At 40.1% G+C, this 12646-nt stretch overlaps 1 protein-coding gene across 5 annotated transcripts in view; it reads left to right on the top strand.

The window, feature by feature from the left end:
- Positions 1-12646, top strand: part of Dock7 (dedicator of cytokinesis 7) — a 183354-nt gene that overhangs the window by 44874 nt on the left and 125834 nt on the right. For all 5 annotated transcript variants that reach the window (XM_029475730.1, XM_029475731.1, XM_021161214.2 and 2 more), the window contains exons 8-9: positions 4614-4680; positions 6800-6949. In XM_029475730.1, the coding sequence (XP_029331590.1) occupies positions 4614-4680; positions 6800-6949 (217 nt within the window). The remainder of the gene's footprint in view (positions 1-4613; positions 4681-6799; positions 6950-12646) is intronic.

Below are 12646 nucleotides of genomic sequence, written 5' to 3'. Positions count from 1 at the left end.
CACTCTACCGACAGAACCACACCCCAGCTCCAGACTTTATCCTTTTGAAATGTACAAATGAAAAGTGTATATTCTTAGCATTGTGCAGGTATTATTGTCCTCTGATTCTGGAGTGTTTCTCTCTCATACCTACATTAGCCTATTGGACCACTGTATTAGACTGCACACGGTCTGTTGACTTCATAGAGATGGAGTTCTTAGTTTTGGAAGTGGGAAGTCAAAGATCAAGATGCTAGTGATTTGTTTTCTAGCAAGTTTTTCCTTCTGGCTTGTATAATAGCTGATTCCTTCCTGTTTCCATACATGTCTTTCCACTACGTGTGCACAAGAAAAGTCTGTGATGTCTTCTTTGTATTTCTCTGTGTGTGCACAGAATGAGAAAAAGAAATCAAAAGGAAAGGAAAGGACATGCACGTCCTAGGTATGGTGGAGGGGAAGTTTATTATAGATACGTGGGAGAGCACAGCCAGAGGCAGACACATTTGGGAGAGTCCAGAGTGGTCATGACCCTGAGCCAGTTGGGAAGAAGGAAAGCGGAAGGGAGAGAGGAGAGCCAACCAAGTACAGCAGCTTGGAGGCCAGAGTACAAACGGAGCAAAAGAGAAAGGGGGCAAGTAACCAGATGCCTGGATTATATAGGGAAGAACCTTTGGGGGAAGGGCAGCCCAGGGTAGAGGGTGAGGTATGCCAGCCATATACTCTTAACTGGTAGCACTAAGGGATTCTGTGCAAACCTGGAGACCAGGTCTGCTTTGAAATGTTAAATAAGCACTTAGCTACTTGTCCTGGCTTTGATACTTAACTTGCACGGGTTTGGAGGCCAGAGATTGTTGAATCTCTTCCTTTACTGTCCACTTAAAAACTGCAGTTTATTTAATTTTATGCATATAGGAGTTTTGTCTGCATGCATGCCTATTTACCATGTATGTGCAGTGTCCATGGAAGCCAGAAGATGGAATTGGACCATCTGGAATAGAGTTGCAAATGCTGTTGGGAATTTAACCTGGGTCCCCTGCAAGAACAACTTGTGCTCTTAACCACTGAGCCATTTCTCCAGCACCCATCCAGTTTGCTGTTTTTGGCAGGGTTTCTCACTGACCCTGGAGCTCTCTGGTTCAGCAAGAGCCCCTAGGTCCAGGGTTTCTTTCACAGCATGGACTATAGACACATTCCTCCATGCCTGGCTGTGTCTGTGGGATCCAACTCAGGTCTTTATGCTTGTGCCATAGGTACACCTCAGCCTTCCTCCTCCTTTGGTAGGGACTCCAGCTTATTAGACTAGTGTCCCATCCTTAGGACGTTAACCTTGATTTCTCCACTGATCAGACCCTCTTTTTAATGGATATTTTCAGCTTATAGACTTCATATAAGAGTTTTAGTGCATCTTTCTGCCCACAGTAGTATTCATGGACAGTCACCTCCTGTTCTTTCTTTTCTCTAGCCCCTGCCAACACTAGCTTGCTTTCTTGTAAATATAATTATAAACTATATGGATAAGTTTTAGAGTGGCTTCTTTACACAACATGTTTTTTATGGCTTATCAATATTCTAGCATATATCAAAGTTTAATACTATATACAGCCAAGTGATATTCCACCGAATTGGTATGTTATTTCTTAAACTGTTGGTCAGTTGATGAGCACATGGCGGGGGGGTACTTCTACTTTTAAAAAAAAGAACAGCTTTATTTGATTCAACTTCCATGTCATATAGTTATCCAGTGTATAGCCAGTATACAATTTACTAATGAATTTGCCCATTGTACAATTCAGTGTGTTTTGTTATAGTGACAGGTATATGCAACTTTCCTCAATGGCTATTAGAGCACTTTCATCATCCCCGGTCCCTGTCTGTCTGACTGACTCTGTTCCACCTTTGTGTGTGTGCATATGATAAAAGGAAGCTTTTCTTAGATTATGAAGAAAATTATTTATAGGTCATTAGCAGACTTAAATCTGAACAACAAAACAGTGAAGTTTCTATCTTTGTGTACAGAACGTCTGCTTTAACACAGCATAACAGGCACCATCCCCAAACAAAGATATTTCTTCCCTCTCTGATTGCTTCCTGTCTTTCTGCTTCCTTCTTTTCCTTTCCTTTTCTTTGGCTTTGTACTGGTCTCCCCTTCCCTCTCTCTCTCCTCCTTTCTGGTACTGGACATTGAACCTAGGGCCTCACGCATGGCAGGCCCATTCTGTACAACTGAGCTGCTCCAGTGGCCTGCGCCAGGACACGTGCTTCATTGTTCACAGTCACAAGTGTAAAGACAACACATAGGAGGGATAGAAAGTATGAACTACACTTACACTTGACAGTGTATTGATACATCCGATGGAGTAGTGGGTCCCAATGCCTTGGAGGGTCAACGGCCCTTTCACAGGGGTTACCTTCAGTCATCAGAAAACACAGATAAAATTACATTACTTTTCATAACAGTAGCAAATAGTTATGAAGTAGAAAATAAGTTTATGGTTGGGGTCACCACAACTTGAGGAACTGTTTTAAAGGGTCACAGCATTAGGAAGGTTGAAAGCCACTGCCCTAGAGGATATTCATATGGTTAATAAATATGTGAAAGGTGTATATGGAAAAATGTATTGCAGTGTCACTGACACGCCAGTTAATGGCTGACAAGAACTTAAAAGGATCGCCGAGATCATTCTCGGCTTAGCATCTGTTCGCTGTGCTAGGGAAGCATTAGCTGGAAGTTAAGGGAGAAGAATGAAGTCCTGTGCAGTACTCATTTCTCTCTTGGAGGCCACAGAATCTCTGTCAAGGCCTCTATCCTGTCTCTTGCTTACCACTTCCTCAGGCTTGAGTTGGTGATTCCCACTGTTGCTGGTCTGAGCATATACACTGCTGTTTTCAGATTCTGTGCAAATCTTCTTGAATGGCTCTTCATGTGAGCATGTCTCTTCTCTCAGGACTCTGGTCCTGACTTACAACTGGAAACAAGTGCTGTGGAGCGAGTTATTTTCCTTCCATAGCACTGAGCACTGTTCTTGTAGTTGGGGCTGTCCTGGACATGGTAGGATGCTCAGCTACATTGTAGACTTCTGCTTGTCAATATGGTAATATTCCTGCAGCAGAGATAATCGAGAAGTCTGAAGCTTTGGCCAGGTGCAGCTGAGGCCAGGTGCAGCAGTGGGTGCAGCATTGTCTTTGTCTGAGACTCCACTGTGCTGTCCTTTTAGTCCACTTCTTGTTACATATGCTTTGAGTCAGTAAATACATATGTTAGCTCTGGTTCTGGGAAGTGAATTAATCATCTCAAGTATGAACTTTTAAAAGACGTTTGACACTTTCATAAAATGGGGATTGCGATGCCAGCATTAAAATTATAAGATTAATATTTAAGATATGGAAAATTTCTCATTAAACATTGATCTAAAAAAGCAGACTAGTCACACTCTTTGTTTAAAGAGCAATCTTCACATGTTCATCTTACATAACAGAAGCCTGGGTAGATGAGCACTCAACTCCACCTCAGCTCTTTCTGCATGGTGGGGTCCCAAATGACTTTGCTTTTCCCTGAATATTTTAAATGTATTTAAAATTTTTGGGGTGTGGAATATTTGATTTATAACCCAGAAAAGAAGATACTTTAAAACTTTATTTCGAAGTGGACATATCTAAGTAAACAACCTAATTACAGGTTGTAACATAAATAGTGCCACAAAATGGATAGAAGATTCTGTGAGATGTTTTAGGCTTAATTATCACTGAAAAAGTAAGGGGAGCTATTGTCTTAGTTAGGGTTTCCATTGCTGTGAAGAGACACCAAGGCAACTCTTATAAAGGACAACATTTAATTGGGGCTGGCTTACAGGTTCTCAGATTCAGTCCATTATCATCATGGCAGGAACATGGCAGCATCCAGGCAGGCAAGGCACTGGAGGAGCTGAGAGTTCTACATCTTGATCTGAAGGCAGAAAGAGGACTGGTATCCTCAGGCAGCTTGGAGGCAGGTCTCAAATCCTACCCCTGCAGTGACACACTTCTCCAACAAGGCCACACCAGCAAGGCCATGCATCCTAATAGTGTCACTTCCTGGGGCAAGTATGTTCAAACCCATGAGTCTATGGGAGCCAAGCATATTCAAACCACTGCAGTTATACAGAGGACTGTAACTGTGGGCTGTTCACCCGTGCCCCAGTTCCCAAATAACTACTCGGAGGCTTATCATTTATGAGTAAATGCCTAGGCCATAAGCTAGGCTTGTTCTGCAACTAGCTCGTAACTCATATTAACCTGTTCTTACTTACATCACTATGTCTGCCACGTCACTAGTTACCTGCCCTCAGTTTCATATATCCATATGTCTGAGTCCCCTGAGTCCAGACCCTCCCCTCTTCTCACCCCCCTCTCTGATTTGGTCTCAGTCTGTCCATCTGTAAGGATATATACATGTGAGTACAGTGTCTGAAGAGGGAGTCAGCTCCCGTGGAGCTGGAGTTATAGAACAGCTGTTAGCTGCTGCCTGATGCATTTGTCGTAACTGAACGTGGCTTCTCTGCAAGGCCACCAGGCTTATTGATGAACCATCGCTCTAACTCCAATCTAACTTTCATATGTATTTTAAAGTTCATTTATCCTTTTTTTTTTTCATAAAGGTTTGAGATTGAAATTGAGCCCATTTTTGCAAGTTTGGCTTTATATGATGTCAAGGAGAAGAAAAAGGTAAGTCTCTGGGACTTGACTGCAGTCGCCATAACTGCAGGTTTCAGAGGCCTGCTTATGCGCTGCTTGTTTCATAAGGTAAACAAGGAGAGACTCCTCGAACATTAGTAACTGAAAAAGAAAACAGAAATTTCACTTTTCAAGACTAGTAAATGTTTTCTATTATAGAAGATACTTTAGTTGAAACCTGGTTTTTATTTTATTGAAAAAAATCCCCAGCTGGTACAACCACTCTGGAAATCAGTTTGGCAGTTCCTCAGAAAACTGTACGTAGTACTACCTGAGCACCCAGCTATACCACTCCTGGGCATATACCCAGAAGATGCTCCAACATGTTGTAAGGACACATGCTCCACTATGTTCATAACAGCCTTATTTATAATAGCCAGAAGCTGGAAAGAACCCAGATGTCCTTCAGCAGAAGAATGGATACAGAAAATGTGGTACATTTACACAGTGAAGTACTATTCAGCTATTAAAAACAATGAATTCATGAAATTCTTAGGCAAATGGATAGAACTAGAAAATATCATCCTGAGTGAAGTAACCCAATCGTGAAGGAACACACATGGTATGTACTCACTGATAAGTGGATATTAGCCTAAAAGTTCCAAATAGCCAGGATACAATTCACAGACCACATGAAGCTCAAGAAGAAGGAAGACCACAGTGTGGGTGCTTCAGTCCTTCTTAGAAGGAGAACAAAATACTCACAGGAGCAAATATGGAGATAAAGTGTAGAGCAGAGACCGAAGGAAAGGCCATCCAGAGACTGCCCCACCTGGGGATTCATCCCATATACAGTTACCAAACCCAGACACCATTGTGGGTGCCAAGAAGTGCATGCTGAAAGGAGCCTGATATGGCTGTCTCCTGAGAGGCTCTGCCAGAGTCTTACAAATACAGAGGCGGATGTTCATATCCAACCATTGAACTGAACATGGGGTCCCCAATAAAGGAGTTAGAGAAAGGACTCAAGTAGTTGAAGGGTTATGGAACCCCATAGGAAGAACAACAATATCAACCAACCAGGCCCCCCTCCCCCAGAACTTCCAGGGACTAAGCCATCAACAAAGGAGTACACATGGCTCCAGCTGCATATGTAGCAGAGGATGGCCTTGTCATGCATCAATGGGAGGAGAGGTCCTTGGTCCTTTGAAGGCTCAAGCGGGGAGGTGGGAGTGGGTAGGTGGGTAGAACAACCCTCATAGAAGCAGGGGGAGGGAGGATGTGATAGGGTGTTTCTGGGAGGGAGGGAAATCCGGAAAGGGGATACCATTGGAAATGCAAATAAAGAAAATATCCAATAAAAACAAAAAAGACAAAAGGAAAAAAAAGAAAACATCAGAAATAAAATTTAAAAATAAATAAGACTTAAGATAGAAAAGATAGATAAGATAGAAAAAAGAAAGAAGTCTCCAAAGCAAATGGCAGAAGCAGTTCTTAAGAAATGGATATGCTAATGCATGAAAGGGCATTGTATAAAGCAGTATGTGAGAAAACAAACATGGTGATCACTGACGTTTATTGATATAGTTTGGAACCTCTGATAGCCAATGCTGTTTTACTTATGTTTAGGTGGTGAGACTGAAGGAGTGAGCCTAGCTTTACTGTGCTGTTCTTATTATGCTTTGGAGTTTTCAGCGGACATCATAAGACAGATTTCTTCTTGTTTGTTTGCTTTCTTCTCCCTCTCCTTCACCTCCCCCCCCCCACTTCTTTCTATAGAGTGAGGGACAGAGCCCAGGACTCTGAGCATTCGAGCCTGGGGTCCAGCACTCAGCTGCATCTCTGAGAGCTCAGCATTTCTTACTTTAACACACTAAGTCATCCTGTGGTAGAAACTTGAAAGTGCCTTCATTATCAGCACATGACCTGGGATGGATTTCTTCAGGAGAATGTGCTCATTGTTGTAGATATATAGATTGTCTCAGTGAAATACATAATCAATTATGAATTTTAATAAAGTGTTTTAGACTGTTTTATTATCTAATATTTTAAAGACTAAATATATGTGTGTGTGTGTATATATATATATATGTATGTATGTATATATGATTTTTGTGGATGTTAAATTTTGTATTGATGTGAAAATTTAATGTCTGAATGTATTTTTCAGATTTCCGAGAATTTTTATTTCGATCTTAATTCAGAGCAGATGAAGGGACTGTTACGGCCGCATGTGCCCCCTGCTGCCATCACCACTCTGGCAAGATCAGCCATTTTTTCTATAACTTATCCTTCCCAAGATGTCTTTCTTGTGATAAAGGTGAGAATATCCTTAGTGTGTGTTGATTGTTTGGTGTCTGCTCCTGTCTTTGTCAGCACTGCAAACTTAGTAAGGACAACGCCTTCTTGGTTTTGTGTTTAATACTTTACGGTGCCACATTGGACATAGCTATAGTTACAACGTAACTTCTCCTGAATGGAAAGCAGTATTGATTATGTTTCTTCAAACAACAGTGGGTTTATCTTAAGGGACTGCCTCAGTTGATTGTGGGAGCTGACAGTTGCCCTGATTTTTAGGGCAAACTGCTAAGAGCTAGATGTTACTGTAGTCGTGAGTCCAGAGTCCACACGATAACAGACTGGAGACTCAGACCTGGTTTCTGTTATGGTTTCCTTCAGGAAACCTCAGTCTTGCTCATAAAGCCCTAGCTGATTGGATGAGGCCTACCCCCAAAGTAGAGACTGATCAACCCTCCTCAAGGACTGCCGTTTTAACTGTGAATAATCTCTAAAACATATTTTCACAGCGACATTTACAGAAATGTTTGACCATATAACTGAGGACCAAGGTCTATATAAATTAACCCTCATAGTTACTATATAGCATTGATATCAAAATGATATGAATATAGAAGCTAAACCATTGTCATAGATTGTTGACTGACAGAGTTTGACTGTCGACCAGTTGACCCCCAGAAATGCTGCCTGGGCGTAGAGGCTGGATGGTTGGAAGCTTGAGGCCCGCTGGACTACCTAGCAAGATCCTGTCTTTTACAATGGAAACCAAAATGAAAGTAACAACCACAAAACACCCCAAGCATACTCCCCAAGAAAGTAATGATAAATTCCAGACACTAGCCAGGCCTGATAATAGCGGTCTATGGTTCCAGTTTGGTAGGCTGAGGCAGAAGAATTGCAGGTTCAAGACTAGATTGGGTTATAGGATGAGTTTAAGGCTAGCCTGGGCTACTTTCTCAAAATAAAAGGTAAAATGAGAGTCAGGAATAGATTCTAGTGTTCAGTGATAGAGCAGTTGTCTAGTGTAGACTTGGGGCCCTACGTTCAGTCCCCAGCACTGGGAGATAAATTCAGATACCACTACTGTGCTACTATAGACTGTGCTACTTAGACTAATCAGGACCAGCAGATGGCTCTGCTGGGTTTGACGTGCGCACTGCCAATCCCAGCTACTTGAGCTAGTTCCTGGAATCCATGTGGTGGAGGAAGAGAACTGACCGTGACACTGGCTCGTTGTTCTCTGCCTTTCACATGGCTGCCATGGCATGCATGTGGGACCATCTCCTCCATAGACAAAATAAAGGTTGAAAAACAAACAAGAATTTGGCTACTTAACTTTGGTTAAATGGACCTTGACTTGAGAGCAGCCTAAAATGTATTCCTTAGTCATGTTATTTATATAAAATTATTATAAAGAGGTAATGAAATTTTTAATAAGATTATAAAGTTGATTTTCATAAAATGAGTCCTTTTTACCCACAGGAATAATGCCCCAATTTGTTGGATGCATTCCTATGAATTAAGGTTAAATTTAGTTTTAGTTTCAGTTAATAGTCCTGGAGAAATTCACTTCAGAAAATCCTCTTAAATGAGGTGAGTTCTACAGGCTAGGGCAATATACACCTTTAGTCACATCTTTTGCCCCAACACAGCAGGGGCAGGTACATATGAGAGTTTGAGGTTAGCCCAGTCTACATAGTAAGTTCCAAGATAGCAAGGACTACATGTTGAGACTCTGCCTTCAAATACCCAAAATGTTAATATTATTATTATGATGATTTAAGCTATAATATATTAATAAATAGAAGAATCATATAGATTATTATTTTACAAATATATATAAATAAGGAATATAGTTAATTTTACACTCGGAGAATGGCAAGTTATTATAAGCTAGATCATTTTGAAAGAAATGAGCCTATATGGCAAAGATGTATGGAATATAGGCTGCTGGGAAATGAAATGTCATAATGGGAATAAGTGCCTTTTAAGATTAGGAATAAAAAATATTGAATGTAAGTATTCCGTATAAAGAAATAGTTAGATCATGCTAAACTTGAATGATGCAATATCATAATTTGAAAAATTATGTTATGTAACAAATGTGAGATTATTTAGTGAAAAAATATATATTATAATTCATAAAATATAAGCAAATGTATGTTTGTGTGTATGCATACACACATACACACACATATATATATGTATATGTGTGTGTATATATATATATGTATATATATATATACATATGCCATCTCAAAACTCTGCTGTTACATTTTAAAGAGAATTAATTTTGGAGGTTTTCTCTAGTCATGATCTCTCCCTCTCTCTCCCTCTTTCTCTCTCTTTCCCTTCCACCCCCTCTCTTCCCAAGAAGAAGAATACCATTTGACCATTTGATATATAGGTTCAATACATCATTATCATTTCTTTTTTGTTTTTAAGATTTATTAATTTCTTATAAATACAGCGTTCTGCCTGCATGTTTGCCTGCAGGCCAGAAGAGGGTGTCAGATCTCATTATTGGTGGTTGTGAGCAACCATGTGGTTGCTAAGAATTGAATTCAGGACCTTGGGAAGAGCAGCCAGTGCTTTTAACCTCTGAGCCATCTCTCCAGCCCTGATTATCATTTCCTGAGAGAAAATTTCCTTAGCACTTGTATTGGATACTTACCTGCTATACAAGAACAAAAGGAGGATATCCCAGAGGGCTGTAATAAAAGCCTTTATTCATAACTCTATTTCAGTGTCTATGTATTTATTTATACATCTGATTTGTGTCAGCCAATCTGGGCTATACTGTTTTCAGATGGTTGTGTTTATATGTATGTAGGTTGTCTGGAATCAGTTGATTTAGCCAGAGATGGAGACGTTCTCTGTGTGTGTCATTTTTAGCAGTAAAATCTTGATCTTTGTAGACTTACCTAAGAGTAGTATTTCATGGTGTGAATTATGACAACTTAGCCATTATACTAGCTGGGGGCGTGTTGTTTCATTGTAGTTTGTGTATTTCATTGTTAGTTCAGTGAACATTTGCAGTCTGTTAGGAAGATAGCTGAACTCATTCTCTTTAGCATCTTCTGAGGAATTGAAGTGTGATATACCCAGGTGAGACTTCATTGGAGAAAACTGATTTTTTCTGCCTGCAGGTATCAGTTTCAGAAATGTCTTGGTTAAGGGTTGGACCCCATGCCCATTTCCCACCTCAGTGCTGAGACCCTATCTGCTTTGCATTTGTGCAGGCTCTGTGTGTGCGTGTGGTCCCAGTCTCTGAGTGCATGTGTGTATCACTCCTGCTACATTTGAAAGAAACTGTTTCTTTGGAATCATCCACCATCTTTGAGAGCTCATATATTCTTTTTCCCTCTTATACCTTGGGCCTTGAGGGGAGTAGTATGATAAAATCAGTTCTTAATGCTTGTATAAGAAGCCCTTCACAAACTGAACCAGTTCCTCAGCCCTATTTTTAAAAAGAGGGGAAATTTAAAATTTCATAGGAGTGCAAGATATTTCATAGGAGTGCAAGATATTTTAAAGAAATATGGGAATTGAAAAAAAACATCTATTTAGCCACTTAAGACTATTATTGTGGGGAGGGCTAGACAGGTGGCTTAGTGGTTAAGATCACTTAATGTTCTGACAGAGTTCAGATCTCAACACCCCTAGCAAGTGGTTCAACCTTACCTGTAGCTCCAGCTCCAGGGCATGCCTTCTGACTTCCGTGGGTACCTGCATGTGGTGTCTTAATTTGCTTTGTATTGTAGTGACCATGATTAAAAGTAATTAGGGAAATAAATGATCTAAAAAGTATTTTTAATAGTGGTAAAATTGCAATTTATAATCTTAACCACTTTTAGTGTATTTTTAATATAAAGTATATTCATATTGTGTTGTAATCAGTTTCCAGAAGCTTTTCAGTTCAGAAAACAAAAACTTACAACAGTTCCTTGTTAAAGCTCATCCCATTCTCTGCAAGTCCTCATCACCCTTCGTGTGTGTGTGTGTGTGTGTGTGTGTGTGTGTGTGTGTGTGTGTGTGAAGTGGGCTTCTTGAGATGCCTTATGGAAGGGCAAGCAGACAGTGTTTCTCTTCTGGAGATGGGCTGATTTAACAGAACATGGTTTCAAGGTTTATCCAGGTTTGGACACGTTAGACTGCATTTTATTTGAATAATACTTCACTGAATAATATGCTGTGTGTGTATGTGTGTGCTACCATACTTATTTAACTGTTTATACAAGTTCGTGGATATTTAGATTGTTTTCTTTTCCTTCTTTTTTTGACTGTGTGACTAATGCTTTTATAAGAAAAGCTCTATAACATTTTATATTCAAATAACATTGAATATGGGGAGCCATAACATTGTACTCCTGGCTCCATAGGTTCATGCAAACCACATTCATTCTAACTTTAAATATCTCATGGTCTTTAAAAAGAATGAGACAGAAGTTTCATATAACAAGAATGAAACAAGAAGTTTCTTCTTTGACTGGAGTCGGTCTCTTAGCTCTGAGCCTCTGTAACACCTACACAGACAATAAAAACAATTCACAAACTTCCAGAGTACAGTGACACATACCAGATATTTCCCTCTAGACAGAAGGAATTGAGGCAGACCATGGAAAGATCAGGCCACATTTTTCCACATTTCTTTAGATTGTATGAGCCACATGATCAGCTTTGTCACCGCAACAGCCCCACTTCTGATACCATTTTCTGCATTAATTACTCTTTCTTGTTGGTCTTTCCAAATAGCTAACAACAAGCAGCTTAGGAAGGAAGGTCTCATTTTGGCTTACAGGTTGAGAGGATGCCTACAATGCAGAGAAGGCCCAATAGCAGTAGCACTGTGGTGACAAGGGTGCAGGTGGGACTCCTCAGCTTTTCATACCTTGCTGAACTGGAGCAGACAGGATGAGTAAGTGGGCTTTAACTGCAAATGCCTGCCCTACATGACCTACTTCTTCCAGCCAACCTATTCCTCTTACATGTCCCACAATCTTCCAGAATAGCTCTACTGGCTGGAACCCAGTGTTGAAACACATGAGCTTACTTGGGATACTTTACAAGTCTTATGTTTATTGGCTAATTGGATTTCTCACCTTCACTATTGTTGTTCCTGAGTTGTTGACTTCTTTATGCATTTGAAATACTAATTTGTAGTGAGACTGATGCTTCATATATAATTTTATCTCATTCTTAAGGTTTTCTTTTCATTTCGCTTATTCTGTCCTTTAATGTAGTCAGCACAAGTCTTGATAAGTTTGTTTTTAACCATATCACGGTACTATCACATTCAAGAACAAACTTCCAAATGCATGAAGCACTTCTTTAAAAGAAAGTTTTATAGTTTTTAGCCATACATTTAGGTATGAGGTCCATCTGGGCTTGATTTTTGATAAAGTGTAAGGTAAGGATCCAGCTGCTGCATTAGCAGCCTCCACAGCTGCATTTGTTGGAAAGAGTGCCCTTTCAACATTGCATCACATTAGCATCCTTTTGTCAAGAAAGACTTGACTAGCTGAAGAGATGACCCAGTGACTAGGAACACTTGCTCTTGTAGAATATCTGGGTTTATTTCCCAGTATCCACGTTGTGTTATGGATTTGACACCTTCTTCTGACTTCCACAGGCACTAGGCATATATGTAGTGCACATACATACATGCAGGCAGAAGAGTCAGACTCTTTTTAATTTAATTAATTTATTTGTTTATTTA

Source organism: Mus caroli, chromosome 4, assembly GCF_900094665.2.
Source record: "Mus caroli chromosome 4, CAROLI_EIJ_v1.1, whole genome shotgun sequence".
NCBI classification, from domain to species: domain Eukaryota; kingdom Metazoa; phylum Chordata; class Mammalia; order Rodentia; family Muridae; genus Mus; species Mus caroli.
The sequence above is the reverse complement of the archived record's forward strand: the minus strand, read 5'-3'. Positions and strand labels throughout refer to the sequence as shown.